Genomic DNA, 26,313 nt, shown 5'->3' with positions numbered 1-26,313 from the left:
AAGGATGACCTAATGGCGCTGGCGGCTGTTGCCATCGCCACTCTCACAGGAGTTAATAGGAACAGCATGCAGGCTCTGGAACACACACACACACACACACACACACACACACACACTCCCCCAACCTTCGCTGTCCTGGCAACGTCTACAATAGAGAGCCAAAAACCATCATCTCTTACATTTTTCTTTTTTACACTTTTCTCCGAAACCACACATTTCCCCCTTATTATTTTCCTCATTTAGATGTATAACCCTTTACAAATGAGACCCCGGGAAATGAAGAATGACGTAATGTCAATTAAAAGGTTGCTCATTTCTTCGATTGGGTTCTATGATTTTGATCAGCACTAGTGCAGACCTGATTGTCGTCGTGGGGCCCCCCCAAATAACAGGTCGCGTCTCTATTGAGCTCATATAACAGTCGGTGTTTTCAATATCCTGCACATATAGCCCTGTTTAACGTTAACGCCAGAAGGGCCTTTTGTAAAAAGGGAAATTGTAAAGGGGACATCTCATTTTGGGGAACGATGCACCTCAGTGGTTCCAGTCATAACAGCGATTGTTATATAAAGCTGGATTTCCTATACTCGGCGCACACTTTGACAATGAACAGCTGAACGGCTACGCTGTGGCCCTGCCTGTCTCCTCCTGACCACAGGTCGCTCCATCGCTGCTCATTTTATTGTCTGTGCGGCCGTAAAGCAAAGTGAACTCTGTTGGCCGGCCGTTGATGGATTTGAATGAAACACTGTGAAATACAATCAGACATCCCTTTGAGTATAGTGTGTCCAAATCACTCTGAAGTGGCGTTGGAATGTCTCTTTGTAATGTACGTGTGAGCTGTATGACAGTTATTTATCAAACGACTAATCCTACTATCTGGGCTTTGAATCAAACCGCGGAATGAACACCGTGGGGACCCTGATGGATGATGCAGAATCCAGCACTGGGTTCCTCTCAATGATTTCCACCAAAACAGCTCCTTTTTTTGAATATAGCACCCCCCAACCCCCCCAAAATTACGTCATGTGCCAGCCAAGTCAATGGACTTTTGATGTTCGTTTCAGAGCCTAATTATATATTCCCCGACGCCAGCAAAGTCTATGGACTTTAATGTTTGTTATAGGCTATAGTTGTGACAACGCAGGGCGTCATCTGCCTGATATGCATTCTGAGAAGGAGAAGTCCGCACAGTCTTTTTGCTCCAACAGTGTTTATTTTTGTTAAAAGAGCCGACATTATACTGTCACCTGATGAAGGCCGCTCACGGCCGGAACGTCGTGTTCTGAATAATGTTCGGTGTTTTAACAAAAATATACACTGTTGTAGCTTTAGACAGTATATGCGGACTTCTCCTTCTCTGTGTGTATCTTTTTCCTCCCTGGAAATAAAAACGTCTGGGTTTCCGAGGCTAGTATATGTATCTACCTTTTGTCCAGCACCATGCAGCAAGGAACTGGATGTGTGCATAAGCCACCTGCTTTTTAAACTGATATACATACTGTCCTCGCATGCGGCCCGCTCACTTCACACGAGTGTGATTTTTGTACAAAAGCAGACCAAAGCATCCACATACTTTATTTGTGAAGCAATGTTTAAAGGTTCCTGTAGTAGGCCTATCTCCAGGTTCTGGTCACACCAGGGGTTCCTGTAGTAGGCCTATCTCCAGGTTCTGGTCACACCAGGGGTTCCTGTAGTACGTAGGCCTGTCTCCAGGTTCTGGTTACACCAGGGGTTCCTGTAGTAGGCCTATCTCCAGGTTCTGGTTACACCAGGGGTTGCTGTAGTAGGCCTATCTCCAGGTTCTGGTTACACCAGGGGTTGCTGTAGTAGGCCTATCTCCAGGTTCTGGTTACACCAGGGGTTGCTGTAGTAGGCCTATCTCCAGGTTCTGGTTACACCAGGGGTTGCTGTAGTAGGCCTATCTCCAGGTTCTGGTTACACCAGGGGTTCCTGTAGTAGGCCTATCTCCAGGTTCTGGTTACACCAGGGGTTCCTGTAGTAGGCCTATCTCCAGGTTCTGGTTACACCAGGGGTTGCTGTAGTAGGCCTATCTCCAGGTTCTGGTTACACCAGGGGTTCCTGTAGTAGGCCTATCTCCAGGTTCTGGTTACACCAGGGGTTCCTGTAGTAGGCCTATCTCCAGGTTCTGGTCACACCAGGGGTTCCTGTAGTAGGCCTATCTCCAGGTTCTGGTCACACCAGGGGTTCCTGTAGTAGGCCTATCTCCAGGTTCTGGTTACACCAGGGGTTCCTGTAGTAGGCCTATCTCCAGGTTCTGGTTACACCAGGGGTTCCTGTAGTAGGCCTATCTCCAGGTTCTGGTCACACCAGGGGTTCCTGTAGTAGGCCTATCTCCAGGTTCTGGTCACACCAGGGGTTCCTGTAGTAGGCCTATCTCCAGGTTCTGGTTACACCAGGGGTTCCTGTAGTAGGCCTATCTCCAGGTTCTGGTTACACCAGGGGTTCCTGTAGTAGGCCTATCTCCAGGTTCTGGTCACACCAGGGGTTCCTGTAGTAGGCCTATCTCCAGGTTCTGGTCACACCAGGGGTTCCTGTAGTAGGCCTATCTCCAGGTTCTGGTCACACCAGGGGTTCCTGTAGTAGGCCTATCTCCAGGTTCTGGTCACACCAGGGGTTCCTGTAGTAGGCCTATCTCCTGGTTCTGGTCACACCAGGGGTTCCTGTAGTAGGCCTATCTCCATATTTGCTCGATTGGTAGTATACTGTAGTAGTGGGTGCTGCTGGGTATTGCAGTGCAGCATGATGGATACTCATGGGCTTTCCTGACTATAATTTGGGAATGCTATTGCTTTTGTGTACTTAGAGCTTCTTGCATGTGCTTATTGTAATTGTTTTTTTGTTTCGTTTTTTTTAAACCTGTGGTATTGTTAGAAAGGCCTAAAAAGTGACAGGGGTCGAAAATTGGCCTCGGCTAGAAACCGCAGACACAATGCAACTTTTTCAAGTTCTTGATACATTGTTTTTTGTGTTGTCCCTGTCAAATAAACAAACGGGTGGGGCACGTATACCCAACTTGTATCGTTCCCAACTAACATTATTCCCGACTTATGTCTTCCGACTTTTCCCTGAGTATAATTTTTTATTAAATGCAACATGGATGGTATAGGAAGGTTTTTTAATAGCAAAAGGACCGTGGTTTCTTAAATGGTATTAAGATTACAAGCTTCAATAAAAAAAAAGAAATCTTCCCTCTCCATATCAACACGATGTAAAAAATGGTTAAAATAAATATTTATTTGAATTCTCTCAGATTTCAACTTTTATATATCACCTGTTGATTGACAGTAATAAGGCGTAAAATGCACAAAAAGAAATAAGTCCTGTACATATACTGTAATTAGAGGAGGATAGAGGAATAATTCATATATCGCTACCCTCCAAGCATAACATTGTGTTGCAGCAGCAGCAGCATTGGACCAATGGAGATGTTAGTCATTATGGTTTCGATTACACATTTTGTACTTTGTACTGGTTTCCATCTTTTCCATATGGTGAGAGAGAACAATGTTCAGTGCAAAGCATCTTAATTAATGCTCCATCGTATCGGAAAATAGCCGATCTACAAACCCCCAACCCCTTGCAACTGCGACGCGCTCTGAGCTTGTAAATTGTCCATTTTCTGCGCAGCACAGTCGTGCGACAAAGAAGTATAAATTGGAGCTTAGCTTGTATACTGCAGTTATCGCTGCCGGAGAGTGAGAGAGAGAGAGAGAGAGCAACGCGTGAAGTCCTCTGGAATGTCCATCTCTTTTCATTTCGATGTGGAAATAATTGGTCTATACGCTAAAATGCATGTGATTAGTGGGAGAAACAAAAGTATAGGCCTACAACAGCGTTCATTTAGGATAATAACAAAGGAAATGATCTCTGTAAAAAAGCAATAAGAGCTATTTCAATAACCAAAAAAAACATGGCTTTTAAAAAATATCGAGGTTGAAGGCACAATGTGGATAATGATAATATATATATATATACACAATATCACTTTTAAGTAGAAATAGAATATGCTGCACTCCGCTGAAATAAGAAGTCATTAAAAATGTACCTGCAGGCATCGTCTATAGACACATCCAGATGCGAAACCATTTTGGTACATCAGCGATACATACATAATGACACCGGAAAAGCATTTAGCTCTCTGGTCTTCGTCAACTTGCCTTTGAACAATAAGTCACAAGGTCCATTTTAGACGTAGAAAGAGAGTGTGTAAAAGAAAGCTGCCAAAAGATGGTGTCCATTGAGGAATTGTATTGATTCTCGACATGTCCCGACAGGCCTAATACACACAGAGCCAGCCGTAGAGCAAAGACCCCATTACCTGCAATAGCAGCAGCTGGTGGGCCAACCCGTCTGCCCCGCTGCTGCCCGCCGACTGGACCCGCTCGCCGTTAGAGCCCGAGCCGTACCGACGCGAGGGCGTCGACGCCTGCCCCCCCCCGCCGCCGCCGCAAAGCACCATGGGAGCCTGAAAGGAGGTGGGCCTCTTCTGCGGCCGGTCGGGGCTCGAGCCGTCGGTGGGCCTCTCTCCGGTGAACAGCAGCGGGTTCTTCCTCGTGTGGTCCAGCTCCATCTTGAAGAGCTCGTACTCCTTGTGCGGCAGCTTGATGCCCAGGGCGGTGCACCCGTCCGTGGGCGTCAGGTCCTGCCCCACGCCGACCTCCCAGCCGCCCGCCGCCGGACCGCAGTTGCCCCGCCTCGTCGCGTTCAGCACCCTGGCGGTGGCCTCGTCCAGGGCCGTGACGTTGACCCGGGTCACCTTGAAGACGAGCTCCGTGGCCCCCGCCACCCGGGCGGAGGGGTTGCCCTGGGCGTAGTGGCCCGAGGCGCGCAGCGTGAACGTGGGCTGCGAGCACCTGGGGTCGGAGTAGTGGCGGTACACGCCCAGCCAGGCGTGCGTGTCGGGGTCGAAGGTGAAGTCCCGCGTGAGGAAGAGGACGGCGGGGCGCGCTTCGCAGCGCTGGCTGACCCAGCGCCCGCGCAGGGCCAGCGCGGCCAGCGCGGGAGCACGCGGCAGCAGCGGGGCTCTGTGTTCGGAGGAGCGGTACACCAGGGCGCACGCCGCACAGGGATGGATGTGATGCTATGGGGGGGATATCAGGGTAAAGAATGATGTTATTCTATGTTATTTCAGACACTTTGTCATCAGAGAAATCTGAAGTCTATAACGGGCACAAATATGCTGAAAGACAGGAGCATTTGCTATAGTTGGCGGCTTGGCGCCTAGATGTTGTGGATTTCTGTTAGCCTGTCATGAAGTATAAGCTCCATAATTGGCCCATTCTCAGTGTCAAAATGCTGAAGAAGGTATACAAGACAAATCAACAACTTAGCAGTTCTAAAACAAAAGACATGTAGAGAGAGACTGGTATAGCTTTTCTTGTGTATATCGTGTAATCTATTTCAACAAAAGGGGTCTGTCTGTCTCACCATAGCGTTCTGCAGCGGCTGCTGGTACCCCGTGGGCCTGTAGTGGGTCCTCTGCGTCCAGTCGGTGTGCACGTCCCCCAGGAACAGCTCCTGGACCTTATTCCCTCCTCCTCCTCCGTGCAGGCCACCACCACCACCGCCGCCGCCGTGGTGGTGGTGCTGCTGGTGGTTCTCCACGCGGATCAGCCCCATCTCCACCATGGAGAAGCCCATGGCCGCCAGGCAGGCGCGGCCCGCGCGCGCATTGTACAGCTCGTAGAGCTTCCCCGGCGCCATCTGGGCCAGGCAGGGGGGCAGCCGACGAGAGGCGAGCTTCAGGGAGCCGTGGCCGCCGTCGTGGACCACGATGCCCACCTTGCTGAGGCTGTGCTCGGCTTCGGTGCCGCCGCGGCTGATCCAGGACGCCTGGCGCAGGCGCAGCTTCCCGCGGATCGCCAGCGAGTACAAGGGGGCGTCTGCGCAGCCGCTGTCGGCGTAGTAGTGCTGCAGGGCGCGGAACTGCCTCTGGCTCGGGAGGAAGGTGTAGGAGCGGGTGAGGAACTCCGGGCCGGGGCGAACCTCACACCTAAACCACAGCGGGGAGAAGAGGCATAACGTTGGTTCAAATGAAATAATCAATAACTTGGTCTTCAGCTCCATTCACACCAAAGAAGCTATATAGCTTCTGCTTTAGCTTCGTGGTCCCATGTTATCTCTATGCAGAGCAGCTTTTGCGGTTTTGAAGCTTGGAATTTTTTCCTCCTTTTTCTCCTCAAAACTTTACTTTAAAGCAGCTTTTAAAAGCTGAAGCTTTTAAAAGCTGCGTCTAGCCAATCAGAGCACAGCGTGGTTTGAGGAGGCGGAGTTGAGCTCATTTCACAAAACCAAAAGCCTCTGCGAAAGCGGCCCGATTCTCCGCATTAAAAAAAATACCTTTTAAATAAGGGCTGTATATGAAATATGAATGGATATTTGGCAAGACCATAGCATATTTATAGAAAGAAATGAAAGTTTATATGAGAATCAAGTTGTCGAACTTTTTACATTGGTAAAACTGGTCTTACATTTAGGTAAGACCAGTTTTTTTGTTTGAGTGGTGCAACCACTCCCAAGGAACAGCAATGTCCGTGTTCACCTATGTGACGTTAATGAGCACCAGCAAAGAGAGACATCAGGCTTCTTTGCGTGGTTTTCTTATAAAGGTGTTTTTGTCTTTTATTTTCCACATGAAACACCACAAATAAACATTATCTCTAGGCCCCAAAATAATAAAGACCAGCAGAACTGAACTTAATTGACATCAAGACTGAGCTATAACCAAAATGACACATGAGGGGAACATATAAGTAGGTGATCGAACCACTATTGACACACAGGGGAAGACAAATAAACAACATGTGAACATACTACAAAGAAATCACTACAACATAATCCACTAGAACACATCACTGACTCATATAAACAAAAGAAAATACAATGAAACTGAAAGAATATCCTCAAAAATCATAAATAAATTCAAACATCCCCATGCAAAGGGGACATATGGTGCAGTCCAATTACCCAGCTCATTATAAGCCAATCTGAAGCAGCTGCTCCTTTCTTTCTGTGGCCACTGGCCAAGACATTTAAACTCCAGCACTCATTTGAACTGATACTCAAAACAAACAAACAATGAAATAACTCCTGATGAAACAACTTGGCATTGACAAAATATAACTTAATGGATGTGTATTCCACTCCGTAATTTCATTACCACAATTGCAATAAACAGTGTCATTCATTCAAGTCCTTTACGTATGTAGATTGTAGTATAGTGCTGAAAATAAATATAAGCTAAATGAAACCAAAAAAGACAAGTCCATGTCTTACCAACTTTGCGTGGCCATCATGTGTGGCCATCACAGTTACTACAAATATACATTTGCACACTTGAAATGGGACATTCTGCCTAATGACTACTTTCTACTTTTGGTACTTGGTTTTATGACATTCATTTTCATTTACTTAAAAAAAAAATGATGACCTCAATTACACTCACACAACCTGAACTTTGAACATTCCGTGGATTTTCTGTGGTCTGGGGTTTTCTCTGTGTGTTCTGAAGCCTTTTGAGGTGCAATGAAAACAGGCAAAAATCCCACAACAGTGACATCTGCCCGCAAATTGTTATGTCATATATGGGATTTGTGGACTGTTATATCACAGTCTACAGTACACTCTACAGGCAAATCAGAGCAATTTGTTTAGCCTAAATATTCATAAAACCCCAGACCACAGAAAATCTACTGAATGTTCAAAGTGCTGGTCTTTTGGGTGCAATTGAGCTCAGAAAACCTAAACAAAAAATAAAAAAAATAAATTACAAAAACTTAAATTCACCAGATCTTAAGTACATTTTGATACCAATATCATACTTTTACTCAAGTCAATTTGGAATTCTGGACTTCTACTACCACAATGGTCTACAGAGGGTGGTTGAAACACCAGGACTGTATACATAGGATAGGACTAGGAAGAAGCCGTATAGGATCATCAGGGACCTCAGGTATCTGCTATACCATCAGGGAACCAGTGCACACGGTTCTAAAGGCACCGCTTCCACCCATAAGCCGTTAAATGTATTCATGTTTTAGGTTTATCTTTTACTTTACATGACTGAGAAAGGCTCTAGACTAGGCATGCCACGGTATGATATTTTACAGTACGGTACGGTGCCGGTATTGATAATCTATACCTCGGTATTCCACGGTATTTATAAAAAATAAAATAAACCCCCCCCCCCCCCCCACCTATGTCTAGACTACTACCCCCACCTCCTTATAAGCCCTTCTTTGTTCCCCAACCTGCAGGCCTACATATCTTATTTTTTTATTTTTACCTTTTATGATAATTTGAATTTTGTTATTTGTCATGATTATGAATTGATTGAAAGTCCTTGCTGTCTTGTTTCCATTCGGTCCTGGGCCAGGGACGAATGGAACAAGACAGCAAGGACTTTTTTCAGTGATCCCTTTGTATTTGTACCCTATACTGATTACATTTCTGCCAATAAAGTATTCAATCAATGAATCAATAGATATTCCCCACTGTATTTCACTGTACTATGGCTCCCCCTAATGGCCGTTTTAATGGCGTAGCCTACCCTGTACGCTGTAGCAGCTGGTAGTGCAATCTGCGCATGCTCACAACTGTCACTGTGTGCTTCCGTGTTTGTTGACACTATAGTTCACTCTTATAGTACATATGGAAATATGGAATATACAATTGGATCTGGGTGTCTTTCAGCAACACTAACTCAAAGGTAGGAAGCAACTTTTCAATCTACTGCAGCTGTGTGGTGAAAATAAATGTTTTGCCTTAGTGTGCGAGTGGAGTTGCTTTGCATATGCGCAGCATGCGCTGCCCACCGACGCTGTATTAAAATACCGTATGCTCGGAAATCTCACGGTATCAACACCGTGGCTGTTCCTGCGGTATTACCGAAATTCGGTAAACCGCGGCATGCCTACTCTAGACTCAGTGCAAGCATTTCATTGCCAGCAATGACTGCTACTGGCTTTATTGTTTTAAAAAATTATATTGTTGTTGTTGACAAATGTTGAATTCTGGGTTTTAGGCACCTGTTGTGAACATGCAATCATTGTCTACCATTCTAACATGGTCCCTTTCACTTCCTCGTACTAGCCCAGACAAATATATTATTGTCACAAAATATCAATAAGTACATTGCTGGTGGTACTACAACAACATGGAATTTAGGGACGATCGTGTTGATTGGGTTAGATATAATAGTCTAACCGTTAGACCACTATTGTTTGTGAATGGGCTCTAGTATGCACACAGAATAAAACTCTTCCTCTCCGCTTCCCTATACTTTCTTCACACAGGTGTTACCAATGATACTAAATAAGGTTCTGTTCCATTTAGTGTGCAGTTATAGTCTCGCGTTACCAGACTGTTGCCTCCGCCATTTCCAAACGCTTCATCATACAGTCTGGGCCAACGGAAGAGGTCTCATGAGTATTGAGATACAGCGGAAGTGGAGCCTCCTCGCCACTTCCGTTTCGTCTTTACAGTCGCGCACATTTATATAATGTAACTTAATATAAATAGAAAACATCTTCTAAGCATATTATATAGCTTGTTGCTTAGCAGCTTGTCAACGGAAATGGCAGCTTCCGTTACTCAGCTCATGGAGGGCTATTAGTCCCAGACTCTATATAGCATTCGGAGATTGTGGAATAGTTGTCTGGTAACGTGAGACTAGTGTGCAAGTGGTTCTCAAACTTTTTTAATTTCAATAACTCAGAGCGTACAAATGGAACCAAATGGATTTGGTTCCATTTGTACACTCTCAGAGTTACACACCCGTACAGGGCCATTTGGACAGTGAGTCAACAGGCGCACAACAGCATGAGCACCCTGTCTCTGTTTGGGCCAGAAGGGAACAGAGCCTTCATTAGTGTCAGTGGTAACACCTGTGAAGGAAGTATAAGGGAAGGGGCCCAAGTTATTTCCGAAATGGCACATGTGTGCATAGATAGAGCCCATTTGCAGAGTAATAATAAGCTTGCAAGAAAAAGCCTTTTTCTCAAATGGCGGTATATATATTATACGGTACATTAAATTCACCTCGTTGACACCCAGGTGCCGTCCAGCCTGGGTGGGATGTCCGCTGTGATCCTCACGCCGTCCCGTAGGTGGCGATGCTGACAGTACGGCTCCCGCTCATGCGCACTGCTGCTGCTGCTAGTGCTAGTGCTGCGGTTGGACAGTGAGCTGTGGGAGGCTGTCGGGACCTCCCATAGTTTGCTCCCCGTTCCAGCCACGAGCACCACTGTGGGAGAAAGACAGGAACAAGGCTGTCAGTAACTCGGTATGCTTTAGTGGTATGGGAAAAAGCACTCTGCAATCTGTTTCTTGAGTAAAAAGTATCAACACGGCAATGTAGAACTACGAGTAAAAGTCCAGAATTTGAAATATACTTTAATATACTTCAAATAGCATGTTGTGATAATCCTCCCTACTACAGTATAGAGTGTGCTGCTGACCATATAAGGAGTTCCTCCCTGTCCCCTGCAGTGAGCCCCTGGGGTAAAAAATGAATAAAACCCGCCGGTTTCGTTTTTGGCTAGGTTGGCCAAGTCTTCATCCAATCAGGATGAGAGGGGCCTTCCTCCAATCATGATCGAAGTGGCGTGCGTGCTGTTGGCCTGTCGCGTGTCCCCCCCCCCCTCCACTGTAGTGGCGTGCATGTAAACATCTTGTTACCAGGGCGGACCGGAGGGTTGTCCAAATCACTGAACGCTCCTTTGAGTCAAAGTACAAAAGTATTGGCATCAAGTACCAAAAGTGCTCACAAATTTCTACTTTTGGTACTTTCTACTTTTAGATCGGCTATTTGCAAATGGCCGAAATGTGTATATATATAGGGCTAAAGTGGTTAATGTATGTCTTGTCTTGTAATAATAATCTAAATGCACAACGTAACTATAGTAACTAAAAGCTTTCAAATGAATGTAGTGGATTAAAAGTGCACTATTTAAGTAAGTGCTCAAAACTTTCAAGTACAGTACCTAAGTAAATGTATTTCCACCACTGTCAGTATATGGCAAAATGCTCTCAGTCATCATTATTATCTACAGCTCCAATCGGATAAACATTTTAAGATTCCATCATGGCTGACTTTTTTGGACTGTGCTCTACATGTGTGGCGTTTATAAGAAACAGAAAATACAAAAATGATATAATGCTTCGTTCGGAGATGATTATCAGCGCCGTCTGTCAGAAAGCGAAGGGGAGCCAATAATAGCTATGGCGTGTGGGGGGGGGGGGGGGGGGGGGGGGAACTATACTCACCCCCGTCTCCTCTGCACATCTAAACACTATTCTGGGTCGACTTGCGAGCCGTTTGGAATGTTGTGATTTGGGTAAATTGTCCGTGTAATGAGCGGTGAGTGGATGCTATAGGAACCCTAACCGTGTGTACATAGCTAGTGGAGCAGGGACTCAAGCCATGGACAACACAGAGAGAGCAGCAGCGCATTGGGCTTGTCACTCCAGTCCTATCGGGCCTGCAGCTGTGAGTCAAAGAAGTGACAGCTTTTGGGGGGGCAGTGTGAGTGCATGTGTGTGTGTGTGTGGGTGTGGGTGTGGGTACAGCTTGGGGTTTAGGGGTAAGTGACCGTGTGGTCAGTGAAAGTCAGTTGGCATTCCTTGTATGTGGTTTTGCGCGCACGCGTTTGCGTGCGTGCGTGCATGTGCGACTGTGCGTGCCCGCATATGCATGTTCGTGCACATTTCAGCGGCCTTTGTCTGTGTGTATAAGATTGCATATTTTGATTTATACGAATAGTTTTGTCGCAACCGTACAGGTCGCAGATTACTATGAACACCTCGTGATGAGCTCTGTATATGGCCGTCTCCATATATGAAGATCACGACCTCATCAAACCCTGGATAGCCATAGATGAGAAGACTGGATCATCACCTTGATCTGCATATATTATGGAGCCGGCCTGCAGCAACTCTACATCAGACCTCAAACCCTTAGATCTCCATATATGGAGCTGACCTGTTCTGACATTCCATAATGTGGATCCTTCCTGACCCGTCCTTCCTCTTCGATGTCTCCCTTTTGACTGATATACCTGTCCATTCAAACTCTAGACGGGCCCGCCCCAAAGTTATTAGTGCAGCCGCGCACCCTTAGATCTCCTCTCCATATATGGAGCTGACCCGTTCTGACATTCCATTATGTTGATCTGATCTCATCAAACCCTGTACACTCAAGACACGCTCCACATATGGCCAAACCTCATCAAACCCTGTATACACTCAAGACATGCACTCCCCCCACTGCCACCCTTAGATCTCCATATTATAATGGAGCTGACCTGTTCTGACATTCCATGTTGATCATCTGACCTCATCAAACCCTGTATACGCTCCATATATGGCCAGTATACAGAATGAATTCCAATTATGCTGATCCCTCATGCCAAAGCGCCAGCACTCGCCCAGCAGTCTGCCATCACGAGACGAGGTCGCTTCTCTTATGTTCTGTTTGTATGTGTGTCTCTGGCTGTCATGTTTATTGTTTATTGTTTATAAGGATCCCCATTAGCTTTTGCCTTGACAAAAGCTGTAGTCTTCCTGGGGTCCGACACAGACAAACATTTAACATATATAGGCAATACTTACAATTGTTTACAAACACTAACTCAAAATAAAACATATAGTAAAATAAAATATAAAATAAGAAAATAAAAAACAAAGAAACATAAAAACTAAGAAACAAAGAAACATGTTTGAGGATGCATGAGTCGTACTTCTGTTGTCAGCAAGGGTCAGTCGGCTGACCAAGCCAAAAACATCTGTTGATAATACACACACACACACACACACACACACACACACACACACACACACACACACACACACACACACTGGTGATGACTGAGGAACGGTCTCGTTCAACTGTAAGTCTTTCCAACAAAACGCGCTGACAGTTAAACCTAATCCTAAATGAAAACATTATTCATTCCGCGAGGCGCTTATTGATCCGACACATTATGCACATCTGCAGTCCCTCTGGCTGTCATTATAGCTATAGAACCACACACACACACACACACACACACATCCTGGTGTCTCTCCTCCGCTTGTTTCTATAGCAGGGAGAACGTGTCCCTCTGACAGGACAAGGCCGGGATATCAACGATCCGGTTTCACTTATAATACAGACAAAAAAAAAAAAGACTCCCTGATTGGACCCTCATGGTCACGACGACCCACTGGGGTCTCTCGGCACGAGTCGGGCTGTGTGTGTGTGTGTGTGTGTGTGTGTGTGTGTGTGTGTGTGTGTGTGTGTGTGTGTGTGTGTGTGTGCGTGTGCGTGTGTGTGTTCGTGCACGCGCAAAATGGTGACTGTGTGTGCATATGTGAGTGCATCTGTGTCAAGTTTTTGTCAGTGTTTTGATTTAATTTCATAAAGATTATGCGAGTATACGTGTGCAAGCGAGTGTGACGAGTTATGGCTTCAGTCTGTCTCCTTTATATACCAAACGTCACAACAGCAACAGAGATGAGTCCTTGCAGACTTCTGTATGTTCTCTGACCTCTCTCTCTCTCTCTCTCTCTCTCTCTCTCTGGCTCCTGTCTGCTGCAACATAGAACACTGTGGATCCCACTGTTGTTGAGGGCAGAAGCACTGTAATTGGCCCACCACCACCACCTGAATTTGAACCTGCATTGCGGTCTCCCTCACTGGAAAGCAAAGATCTATACCACTCAACCAAAGGGAAATCCCCCCTCGGTCAAGGGAGATGTTACACTGGCTTTCATGCAAAAACATAAAACATGGGTTTTGATCTTTGGTGTATTTATGGCCATGGTAAGGACGTGTGTGGGACTTCTGTGTCGGCCCATATTATCTCTAAAATTGCATCTCTTATTCAGACATACAGTACTGTATATTGGTATGACTGCCATAAATTGACAATATTCTAGCTCTGGTCCAGAGCTTTAGAAGGAGTTCTCGTGAAGGAGAACCTTTTTTTCTCCCCCTATTTTAATATTTCTCAAATTTCTCTTTTTTCTTCTCACGTGCTTTCGTTTTATTTGCTTGCTGTTATCCTTCAGAGTTTTTTTGTGTGAAGCACATTGAACTGCACTAGTTGTATGAATTGTGCTATATAAATAATGTTTGTTTGATTGATTGATTGATTATATAAAGCAATAGGGAATAAATTCTCCATCCTTCCTCACTTTAGCCCTCTCTCCCTTTCCCCTCTCACTCTCCCCCTTTCCCCTCTCACTCTCCCTTTCCCCTCTCACCATCTCCTTTCCCCTCTCACCATCTCCTTTCCCCTCTCACCATCTCCTTTCCCCTCTCACTCTCCCTTTCCCCTCTCACCATCTCCTTTCCCCTCTCACTCTCCCTTTCCCCTCTCACCATCTCCTTTCCCCTCTCACCATCTCCTTTACCCTCTCACCATCTCCTTTCCCCTCTCACCATCTCCTTTCCCCTCTCACTCTCCCTTTCCCCTCTCACCATCTCCTTTCCCCTCTCACTCTCCCTTTCCCCTCTCACCATCTCCTTTACCCTCTCACTCTCCCTTTCCCCTCTCACCATCTCCTTTCCCCTCTCACTCTCCCTTTCCCCTCTCACTCTCCCTTTCCCCTCTCACCATCTCCTTTCCCCTCTCACTCTCCCTTTCCCCTCTCACCATCTCCTTTCCCCTCTCACCATCTCCTTTCCCCTCTCACTCTCCCTTTCCCCTCTCACCATCTCCTTTTCCCTCACGACCCTCTTTCCCCTCTCTCACACTCGTCGGGGCTGCATGGAACTCATCATCACGGGGCAGACAGCTTTATATGAACGTACACTCCGAGAGGCCTTTCCCTTGTTTGTCTTCGATACGCTCGTCTCACCCCTCACCTCACGCCGCTCACAGGGGAGAACGTCAGCGACCGAGCCCTGTTGTACTGTAGCTGCACTGCAGGCTGAACTGGGAGTTGGTCGCTGTTGGACGCGTCAGCTGCTAATTAAGACCCAGGCTCTGCCAAAGTACAGTTTCGGTCAGAGATCACTGCATGCGTGTGATGTGCTCACAGAGAGAGCCAGGTTCGAGCATGCATGGTTTGTGCGGTGTCACTTCGAGGACGTGGGAGCACTGTCTCTGAGTGGGAAAGGAAAAAGCGGAACCTGGAGGTTTACTCGGAGCTGTCCAGTGAGTGAGTTGGTCTTTCAAAGGCTGAGAGCGGGGGGGGGAGGGGGGGCTAATTGGACAGTGTTTCCTTGGGCTTGTCAGTGTTGGAACTAAGAGGGATATGTTTCCTGTTCTCTCTCGGCTGTTTCCGTATACCACTTTCACTGTCACTCACGCAGCTCTGTCCCACTTTGTGCACGCACACACGAACACACGCACGCACACACGCACGCACGCACACACACACACACACACACACACACACACACACACACACACACACACACACACACACACACACACACACACACACACACACTACATGTGCACAACCATAACTACACACACATTATACAAATACATGCCCACAAACAAACAACTGCAGCCATACAGTAACAGTACATTATAATAGTCACCATAAATCAGACTTATAGGTTCAGATTTATAGGACACGTCTATCCTTCAAGCATTTTCATTTACATCCACTTTGATCATCACGTTTGCATTTTTGGGAGGCCTGATTCCCCCAAAACACTATAATCAGAATTAATTAATTTCCACTGAGTCATCTGATATAAGGTCTGTTTTGTGTTATTGTCCTTCATGCTGCGGCTGCGTACAGTTCTGCTCATACAGTACGTACATCCTCTCACACACAAACCAAATAACTAACTCAGGTGCCCCAGTTTAGCTCACTTGGTTGGAGCGTGTATAACCCGTAAATAACGCTATATAGTTCTTCCTCATGCAGCTGCTCTGGGTTTAACCCATTCTGACCTGAGATCAGATTCATACGAGGTTTCCACTGGACACACACTGGTCTGATTAACCCATTCTGACCTGAGATCAGATTCTAAAAAATGTCAGTCGCTCTTCGATTTTTCAAAAATAGCAGACCTATACAAGCTCATAGCGCGCCACTCGGTGGCGCGCTATGAGCTTGTAGATCTGCTATTTTTCAATAGCTAAATAAAGCATGACATGATGCTAACAACAAAAGGGGTTCCCCTTCAGAATGGGTTTAAACCCAAAGCTATTTTTCTGCATGTCATCCTTTCTCCCACGCCTTTCCTGTCTGTCTCTCTCACCGTCACTATCAAGATTAAAGCAGAGATACAAAAGAATAAAAAGGAAAACAAGCTCTAGTGTGTGTGTGTGTGTGTGTGTGTGTGTGTGTGTGTGTGTGTGTGTGTGTGTGTGTGTGTGTGAGTGTGATGAGGAGCCATTTTAAGTTTTTAGTTCTGCCAAAGTATTTTCTGTATAGGGTGTTTCCTTGAAGTCACTTGTCATCCGGGCGCTCTCTCTCTCTCTCTCCCTCGCTCTCTTTTGGATCTCATTCCAGTCGGGGCATATGGTTGCATTTACGAAAAGAGCACTCGTAAAAAACAGAGCTTAGTAAAACAAAAAGTGCTCATCGCGGGGTTTTAAGTATTGCTCTATAAAAGAGGCTATATTCCCAGCCACAAGTGATACAACGGTACTGTAAACGTATAAATGATACTATTCCAAAAAGGAGACATTTTACTGACGAGCATGGGGGGGACTATTTGAGTTGCTACATTTCATACACTGACAGTGAAATGCTGGGGGAAAAAAAAAAGTAATTGGAGTACCAGAATCCAAACAGTTCCTTGTTGCTCCCCAACTAATTCTCAATATAAATTCTATTGTATAGGCAGCTTACAGTACATGGTAAACGGAACGCTCGCGCCCAAAAACACACTCGCCCCCTGCATTGTTTCAGCGGTTCAGGCATTGGTTTTACTGGGGTTATAAGGTTATGAATAAGGTTATAGAATTATACATATAGTTTCACTGAGGTTGTGTTTAGGAATATCTGAGGTCGCCGGATTTGACCCCGGGGGCGAGTGTGTTTTAGGGTGAGCGTTCTTGGGTTTGTTCACAACCTTGAGTCTAGGCAAGTTATTATTATATAATTGTGCTTTTTCAAGAGCAAGTTATTATTATATAATTGTGCTTTTTCAAGAGCAAAGGGCAAAACACATAAAGAGAAGTAGTGGGAATAAAGCAACAACTTAATGGGCTATATAAAATATGCTTGTCTGTAACTGAGACTGAGATTTGTACACTCTCTGAGTTATGGGGGTCCGTCCGTGAAATTAAAAAAGGTTTGAGAACCACTGCACACAAAAATGGAACGGAGCCTTAATTAGTATCATCGGTAACACCTGCGACCCGGCAGTATAGGAAGAGTTATTCTGTGTGCATGTATATAGCCCATTAGAGACGGTTTCCATCGCCTCCTATATACTGTAATTGCATTGTCCTCCCACAGGGGGTCAGCGCAGCAGTCGGTGTGACCTGTGTGTGGTCTGTTCATGCAGTCGGCCCTATCAGCACTCGCCTCCAGTCAGTGCCACTGGCCGGCTTCAACAGCTTCAACAAGCCCGCATGTCTGACTGATGGCCAGCCAAAGTAATCTATCTGCATTGGGGGGCTGTTTCCACACATATATACACATGCAAATGTACGCGTGTGCGCGCGCACAGCGCCGCACACACACACACACACACACACACACACACACACACACACACACACACACGAACACACACACACAGGGGACATTGATTTATAGAAGGGATGCCATTTATGAAGGACCTCCGCCATGCTGTGTGACTGTTTGTTTGTTGTCTGTTTGCGCTGGTGATTAGGGTTTTGGCAACTCTCGCTCTCTCCCTCTCATGTCCTGTCCGCACATAGCAGCGCCCGGCCCGAGTCAAACTGCGAGCTTTTATGTACCTCTCTATTTGGAGCAGCTCGCTGTGCAAACAGGAGGCGAGCTCCCACAGCCACTTTGAATTCGCCGGCCACATCTTTCAAAATGTTAATACCAAAAGTAAGAAAGTACTCATTATATGCAGAATGTGCCCCATTTCAAGTTTTCAAATTAGGCTACTCAAGTAAAGTACAAAACAAAATTGTACTTAAGTACAGTACTCAAGTACTTAGTTACTTAGTCCAGCACTGGTAGCCTACTGTTAGTTGGTCAGTGAGAGACCACCTCTGTCAGCCACTCGCGTTGCTCCACCGACACGGTAGAAGTCTTCACCTCTGAGGGGCGTAGAAATGGAACCCGTCCATTTTGTTCTGACAAAATGAACACAGAGCTGACGGCATGTGTATGATCCAATAGTCTGTGTTCATCCCAATGTGCATCCTGTGTTGTTGTTTTCTTTTTCCTTTTCTTTTTTTACTACTTCCTGCTCCAGGTTTATATATATATATATATACGATTTAAGACCCCGGCATGGTGGTCTCTGCTTCTGGGCACCGTTTTCTGCAGCAACCCGCTGTCTTTCTCCACGTTCAACAAATCCCTCTGACTGCCTCAGCACGGCAGGACAAAATACCCTCCCCAACTGTCTGTGCATTATTTTTGTACATGCACGTACACACACACATGTACACACACACGCACGCACGCACGCACGGCCTGGTCCTTCCTGCATGGACGCTGTGCAGTGGCGTGCACAGATATACACTAGGGGGTGCTAGAGCAACCCCCTGCCCTTTTCCCTCTGGACAAAGGTACCCTTTTTGAAGAAATAAAAAGGGTTTTTCTTACAGTAGCCTATGTGTACCATGGTGACATTGTCCAATTCTTGATAAAAAAAAGCTTCTAATATTATTATTTAGGCCCCAAAATCTATAGATCTCACACTATTAAAAGGCAACCGGCCGGTTCCATGACGAGCTGCACAAGGTGCCCTTTTTTTCACTTGAGCACCTGCCCCTCTATAAATGTCTGTGCACGCCACTGAGGCTGTGCCTTCTTCACCCTCCCTCCCTCCCTCCCTCCCCCAGGCTTGATTAGCCTGATGAATACATTGCCCTGATGTTTGAACGCCTCATTTCTCCTGGATGGATTTCAGATTCCTCCTCCCTATATAGCTTTTCTCTTTGTTTCTTCATTCTTTCTTTGTTATAGCTATACGTTTGTTTGTTCAGTGCGGCGCGTCTGCCGGTGGTTGATGTATACTGTTAGTAGTGTGTATATATTCGGTGGGAATGAGAGGAAGAAGGCTTCTTGTAAAATGACCATGAACTCTCATAAGGGATATGATTGATCAAGGGTTCGAGTGTGTGTGTGTGTGTGTGTGTGTGTGTGTGTGTGTGTGTGTGCGTGCGCCGTGTTACGTGTATCATCCAATTAACACTTTTGTGTGTTCATTCATAGTCATACACTTATGTGTTTCCTTCTGCAAGTCCTGTATACATTCAAGTCTGTTGTGCATAAAAGTAATAATAAACTTTATTCATAGACTACTAGTGTGCCAGTGCCAACGTGTGAAATAAAAATCACACTCGTGTGAAGTGAGTGACACCTGGTAATATTTTTTTACAAGTGCCCATATAACAAACATTAAAAGTCCATGGACTTGGCCACTCTATATGTTTGTTTAAAGTGCCCTAAACAAACATTAATAAAAACGTTCATATAGGCCTGCCATATATATGACATAATTATGGCAGATCATCAGCGCCCCTCAAAAAACATAAAAACAAAAAGTATAAAAGTCCTTTTGAGTTTTAAGAAGAGATGAACAAAGGAAACACTATAGAGTGTAGGCATGATCTTTCAGCACACATGCACTGCTTCAATACATGCATGCGTGCGTGTATGTGTGTGTGTGTGTGTGTGTGTGTGTGTGTGTGTGTGTGTGTGTGTGTGTGTGTGTGTGTGTGTGCGCGAGCGACTGTGTGTGTGTGTAGGTTGAGTAGAAATATTAAACGGTACAGTAACCTTTCTATCCATTCCACATGTTCAGTTGGCTGCAGTGCTGCAGCGCTCACAGCTGTTTTTTCAGACAAACGCAACAAGTCGATCCAAGATCTCCCCCCCCCCGCGTCGCTGATGTGAGATGGGCTGGATTTACGTTTCATAATGGGAGGGATCTCGCCGCCCACGTATTGGATGGATAAAAATGAGTTCAGGTAATCCTCGCGGGGGGAATATATAGCTCCGTTAAATCATCTCCTTCTTTTTCTCCTCTCGCATGCATTAGCTCTAACCCCTTCTGACCTGAGATCAGATTCATATACGAGGTTTCCACTGGACACACACACACTGGTCTGATTAACGCATTCTGACCTGAGATCAGATTCTAAAAATGTCAGTCGTTCTTCGATTTTTCAAAAATAGCAGACCTATACAAGCTCGTAGCGCGCCACTCGGTGGCGCGCTATGAGCTTGTAGATCTGCTATTTTTCAATAGCTAAAGCATAACATGATGCTGACACCCAAAATGGGTTCCCGTTCAGAATGGGCTAATCCCTCATGAAATATGACTGTATCTATATATTATATATGTTGCTCCCCTGCTTATGGATTGTCCTTTTGTTTTCTTTTACTCCGTGAACATCTGCACATGTGTACTACTGACCACAATGAGGAAGAGAGAGATAAGGATGTTTCTTTATACCAATGGAAATGCTTTTAAGTCATTTAGGCCTGACCTCAAAAAAAGAAAAAAAGAATCTTCTAAATCTTCTAAAAATAAATATTTTCACGATTTTTCAAAAATGGCAGACCCGCGCTACGAGCTTGTAGAGTACTACGAGCTTGTAGATCTGCTATTTTTCAATAGCTAAATTATAACATAATATTGCTAACAGCAAAAGGGATTCTCGCCCAGAATGGGTTAAGAAAAGTATTATTTTTATCCTCGTTAATACTATTCTTCTTATTTAGATGTCAGTCTAAAATCACCCCAAAATGGAGCTGAGAGGAGATCGAGCAACAGCATAGAGGCTATGCGCGTGACATCATCATCATCATACCCGTAAGTTATGCGGGAACACTATACTGAGTGGCCCAAAAAAAACTACTACTCTGGGCCTTGACAGCCCCATAACATCCAAACAGAAAAGTCCTATATTTGACTGCATTAAATAACTTCAAACAACATTACATTCTTAACTTTGTCACTCACTTTGCACACACCTCTGTAGCAGCGAACGCCTATAAAAAGTAAGACTTTAGAATTGCTACACCTTGCATCATCGTTTGCTACAAAACATACGTGTGTCAATTAGTAAACCAAACAAGTACTCATTAACATTCATCTTAAACTGCAGGGTGCCGGTGCAGTGGTTAAAAAAAAGCCTTGTCCTCCAACAACCATTTCTTTTCAGTGACAATTGTATTGTCCTGTGGTGTATACATATATACTGTATACACTGTACCCCACCCATAGCCAGGGCCAAAGAAATGCAAAAATACCTCTTGGCTTCTTAGGCCTGTTCACTATAGAAACCTATACCTCCTTTGTCCTTTTGCTTGAACCAAGAGAACGTCATCCTTTGGAGACAGCAAAGTCAAACCCGGGTCAGGTGAGCATAGGAATAATTCAAAGAACATGAACCATGTTGTATTATTATTATTTCACCCTGTCCCCCCCCCCCGTCCGACCCCGTCCCCTAACCCCCTAACTTCTCCTAGTAGTCATATAGAAGTGTCCCCCCCTGTGTCCCGCGGGGGCAACGCATGCATGCCTGTTGTGTTTTCATCACAGTTTTTAAGCCGGCTAATCCGCCCGGCCTCGTTTATTTGGACAAGGGATCTGGAGGGGTTTGTCCAGTGAAGCCCTCCTCGCTGCCAGTTCCTCCTGTGGTTTAGCAAAAAAACTCTGGCTCCCGTTCGTTCAACAACAACAACCAGTGTCGTTTCTCCTGCTGCGTCTCACACTCTCTGCATTAATAAAATAACCAACGGGGATCAGGGCCGTCACCTCTCATAACACCACCCACCCAAAACCCCGCCCCCGCCGCCCCGCATCGGCCAAACCTACAAAAACACTGGCAAACACGTACCGATACAGTGCCCGTATATTCCCGTATATTAGCCTATGGAAAAGTACTGTAAGTTCACAATTTTATGCTCTTCCGTAACGATGCAGTAAAAAAATAAATCTCCCTCAAATCTCCCTCAAACTAAAGGCAGTACAAGTAGCCATATAGGTGCATGCAATTTTAAGATGAACAGTGACTATAATGATTGACAGTAATAAGTCACCACTCTACAGTAATATGACGTAGCCTTATATATATATACCCTGCTGTACAGCAACTATACCGTAATAGCCCGAGGATTAATATAGGGTCTCATTTTCACTAATGATGATCACTTGTTCCATGTGTGTAGTTGTCAATAGACATGCCTCAGCGGTCGGTAATATGAACCACATCATAACTACGCGCTCTATAAATCACAGAGGGTCAGTGAGATGGACAATTTGGGTACGGTATCCCCCCCCCCCCCCTATACAGTGTAATCATTCCAGGCTGTGAGACAGTAGGAGAGTACAGTATATACGGAGAAGATGCGTGATGCTAACGGCACCTGACATTGTATTTTGCGGCGCTCTCTCTCTCTCTCTCTTCTCGGGCGCCCCGGACAGGACAGCTGCCTCATGCCGACCACAGTCGGAATGGAGATAGCAGACTGGGAAAGGGAAAGTTGATGGTCCGCTGATGTTTTTAGAGCTGAGATTACAGCCTGTTTCACCTTAATCCATTTTGGGCGGGATCGAACCCCCCTTTTTGGTGTTAGCATTATGCTATGCTTTAGCTATTGGAAAATAGCAGATATATACAAGGTCGTAGCTATAGCGCCACCGAGTGGCGCGCTATACGAGCTTGTATAGGTCTGCTATTTTCTAAAAAGCGAACGACTGACATAGAAACATGGCTTTTTCAGAAAACTGTCATTTTTCAAACAGACATTTTTTTAGAATCTGATCTCAGGTCAAAATGGGTTAATCCAAAGTCTTGGCTCGGGGGGGGGGAGGGTTTTTTTTTGGACGAGCCCAGCAGCTCAACGGGAACATTTTTAGTGGGGCCAAATGGGAATAGTGCATCCAAAAGGTTTTAATTTATATGAATAGGATCAATGTGTTTCTTTTTTTTCCCTCGCTCTTTCTCTCGGTTTGGAACATAATGGTCAAATGAGGTAGTGATAGGAGGACACGGTGATCCATTTTTCCTTTCTAAAGATCCACCACATGCAGCCACATTCTCATATATTTTTTATGTAACCGTCCTTCGTCCATGCAAAAGAAGAGCGGCTCAGTTTTGTCTTCCTTACAAACTCCCCAACAATGGAGATAGTATTCTACGACCAAGACTGGAATGTCTACAGTCTAGAAAATCAAAGCAAAGCGCTTCCAAAGGGCTTACGTAAACAAAACATGAAAATATAAAAAAGCATTGACCCTGTTCCCATCGTTACAGAAAAATGACACGTATAAGCATTGCCCCCAAAGTGTTATGTCGACAGCACTATAATTGCATTGTATGTAGTCACAGCACGACAGTACATATACATGTATAGTTACTATAGTATATATGTATAGTTTATATAGGCCTATAGTTTCATTTCATTATATAGATATTCACTGTTACGTTCTTAGCTTACGCATGTTTCATGATAAATGCTTTTTATGTGATCATGTATTCCCATGCTTTTTTGTTCTTGCTTAATGTAAGTCGCTCTGGATTAAGAGCGTCTGCTAAATGCCTAAATTGTGAATTGTAAAGTCTAGCTCCATACTGATCAATATTTTGACATATCCAGTGTACTTAACTTAAGCACCAGCTGAAGTGTTCACGGCATATAGCTCCGTTAAGACCTCCTAGACCAGTGATTCTTTTTAGTTTCAGGGACCCTCACTATTTGATGCGGGACCCCAATAAAATGAGAGAGTGTAGAAATGACCCTCGTGGTCCCTCGATCGGACGTTGAGAAACAGTGGTCTTGAGGACGCTCTGGTTGTGTGTGTGTGCGTGTGCGCGTGTGTGTGTGTGTGTGTGTGTGTGTGTGTGTGTGTGTGTATGTGCAGGCGCCTGTCTTGTCTGTCTGTCTGTCTGTCTGTCTGTATCTGCGATTAAATCTTGCAAACCCCCGGGATGATTTGTCTTGTGCATTCATGGTGCCAGTAGGTGCCAAAGAAGTAAATCCTTGAATATTCTTTCCACATAGTTTTTTTAAATAATGAATTAATAATCCAAGGCCCAAACCACACCAATGAAACTATAGTCACGAATCCTTGCAAACAAAACAGTTTTAAGGACATATAGCCATCAGACAACTATTCCACAATCTCCGAATGCTATATATAGAGTCTGGAACTACACTTCCCCAAATCCGAATAAATGTATCATTTCCGTTCACAAAAAATCGCATGGATGCACCTGGCACGTATCCTCAGTGATGTATCCCAAGGTCATCAGGGTTTCGGGTCTCTCGAACATCATACCCCTCACTCAGGTGACCCTGCAGCCCGGGGGGGGGTGATCAAGTCCTGACTTATACGTCCCCAGTAGCTATACCCTCGATCAGTCCCATTAGGGGAAAGACCAAGGCCGCTCCGGAACTCTACCGGGACTGGGAGAGGATCAGCAATCTGGCACATGGAGAGACTATAGGCTCTGTGGGTTGACTCCTGTCCGGGCCCCTCCTACGTCTCACCAGGTCCACTCCTGCTCTCACCAGGCCCAGGACCTGTGCGTTAACTTGCACCAGACTCCCAGCACCAGGCACTTCATTCAGGAGTGGTGGATTATAATATCTTTAGAGCTTATTTTCTTTTCCATGTCTGCTATAGTGCTAAGCAACAAGCTAGAATGATTTCTTTATATTTTACTCATGATAGACTCATGATTTTACTCATAATTGCGAGAGGCAGCAGTCTGGCAACGCGAGACTAAGGACATACCAATGCTCCTTGCTCCTTTTTTATGCATGTTGATTATCTACATTTTTATCCCACAATTGTGCAACTGCAACCCATTTGTTCCCCCAGTGTTCAATTATCTAATGTAATCCTGCAGCGCTCTATACACTTCCTCTGCCAACCTGGCTGTGGTGGAGGGCAGCGGACTGACCTCATGCTTCCTTCTATGTGCACGAGGAGTCCAAGCTGCTTCTTTTCACCTGACGGGGGACACGATTATATGACAAAACAATTGTGATAAGGGGCCGCCTCCTCCGGGCTCCCACAGCGTTTATGTCTGGAGACCAAGCAGCGCCTCCTCCTCCGCCCGTCTCCTCCTCTATACTTGACTTGAGCGGTGCAACAGAGCAACGGACAGATCAAGACACCATCGTATACTATTCTCAGCCGCCCATTCATCTTTTTGTTGCCTTTATTGATAGATCTCAGTAGGTAGACATGAGGACCCCTCCATGTTACTTGAGGGGTTTCCACATGGATCCTTACGGGTCCGTGATCATAACAGGGGGGGGGGGTCCTTGAAATGTATAGAGGGCAGAAGCACTGCTCTATAAAGCCCATACAGCTCAGATGAACATCTACACTATACACTAGACCGTATACAAGCTCAGAGTGTGTCGCAATACACAGCCTGTTGTCACGTGTTGTGAGCTTGTGTGTGTCCATCTGCTGTTTTCACAGAATGTCGATGCTTTAGGGTTCACATCATGCGAGTGGGGGGTCCGGGGGGATACCGTACGTCCTTGGGGAGGGAGGGAGGGAGGGAGGGGGGAGGCGTTCCAAATGGACCTTTATATAGGTCTGTATAACTCTTGAGTTATGCGGGGTCCTTGGGAAGAAAAAGAAAAGTTTGAGAACCACTGGATTTAACCCATTCTGACCTGAGATCAGATTCATACGAGGTTTCCACTCGGACACACACTGGTCTGATTAACCCATTCTGACCTGAGATCAGATTCTAAAAATGTCAGTCGTTCTTCGATTTTTCAAAAATAGCAGACCTACAAGCTCGTATCGCGCCACTCGGTGGCGCGATATGAGCTTGTAGATCTGCTATTTTTCAATAGGTAAAGCATAACATGATGCTAACACCAAAATGGGTGCCCGGTCAGAATGGGTTAATGAACACTCCGGGTTTCACTGTGTGCACTATACTGGTTACGGCTGTCACGATTACACATTTAAGTTGACGAATAAATTGACACGCGAATAATCGCGATTCGCGATTTAATTGTGTTTTTTTGGCATAATTGAACATTGGGACATTATGAACAGAAATTACATTTCAGGTTACAGGGCAGACAAATATAACTGAAATATACCAAGGAATTTCTGCCATATGTTCAAAAAGAAATAGCGGAAATATAGCGTGTGGTGCGTTGTTGTAAACTTTTATGCTATGGACATTTTTC

At 45.4% G+C, this 26,313-nt stretch overlaps 1 protein-coding gene across 1 annotated transcript in view; it reads right to left on the bottom strand.

The window, feature by feature from the left end:
* Positions 1–3,243: 3,243 nt before the first annotated feature.
* Positions 3,244–26,313, bottom strand: part of apcdd1l (adenomatosis polyposis coli down-regulated 1-like) — a 25,150-nt gene continuing 2,080 nt past the window's right edge. The window contains exons 2-4 of the mRNA XM_080774735.1: positions 10,063–10,267; positions 5,452–6,016; positions 3,244–5,104 (exon numbers count right to left, since the gene is read on the bottom strand). Of these exons, the coding sequence (XP_080630861.1) occupies positions 4,301–5,104; positions 5,452–6,016; positions 10,063–10,267 (1,574 nt within the window). The 3' untranslated portion in view covers positions 3,244–4,300. The remainder of the gene's footprint in view (positions 5,105–5,451; positions 6,017–10,062; positions 10,268–26,313) is intronic.

This window comes from Protomyctophum bolini (assembly GCF_963924005.1).
Source record: "Protomyctophum bolini genome assembly, chromosome: 2".
Taxonomy (NCBI): Eukaryota; Metazoa; Chordata; class Actinopteri; order Myctophiformes; family Myctophidae; genus Protomyctophum; species Protomyctophum bolini.
The sequence above is the reverse complement of the archived record's forward strand: the minus strand, read 5'-3'. Positions and strand labels throughout refer to the sequence as shown.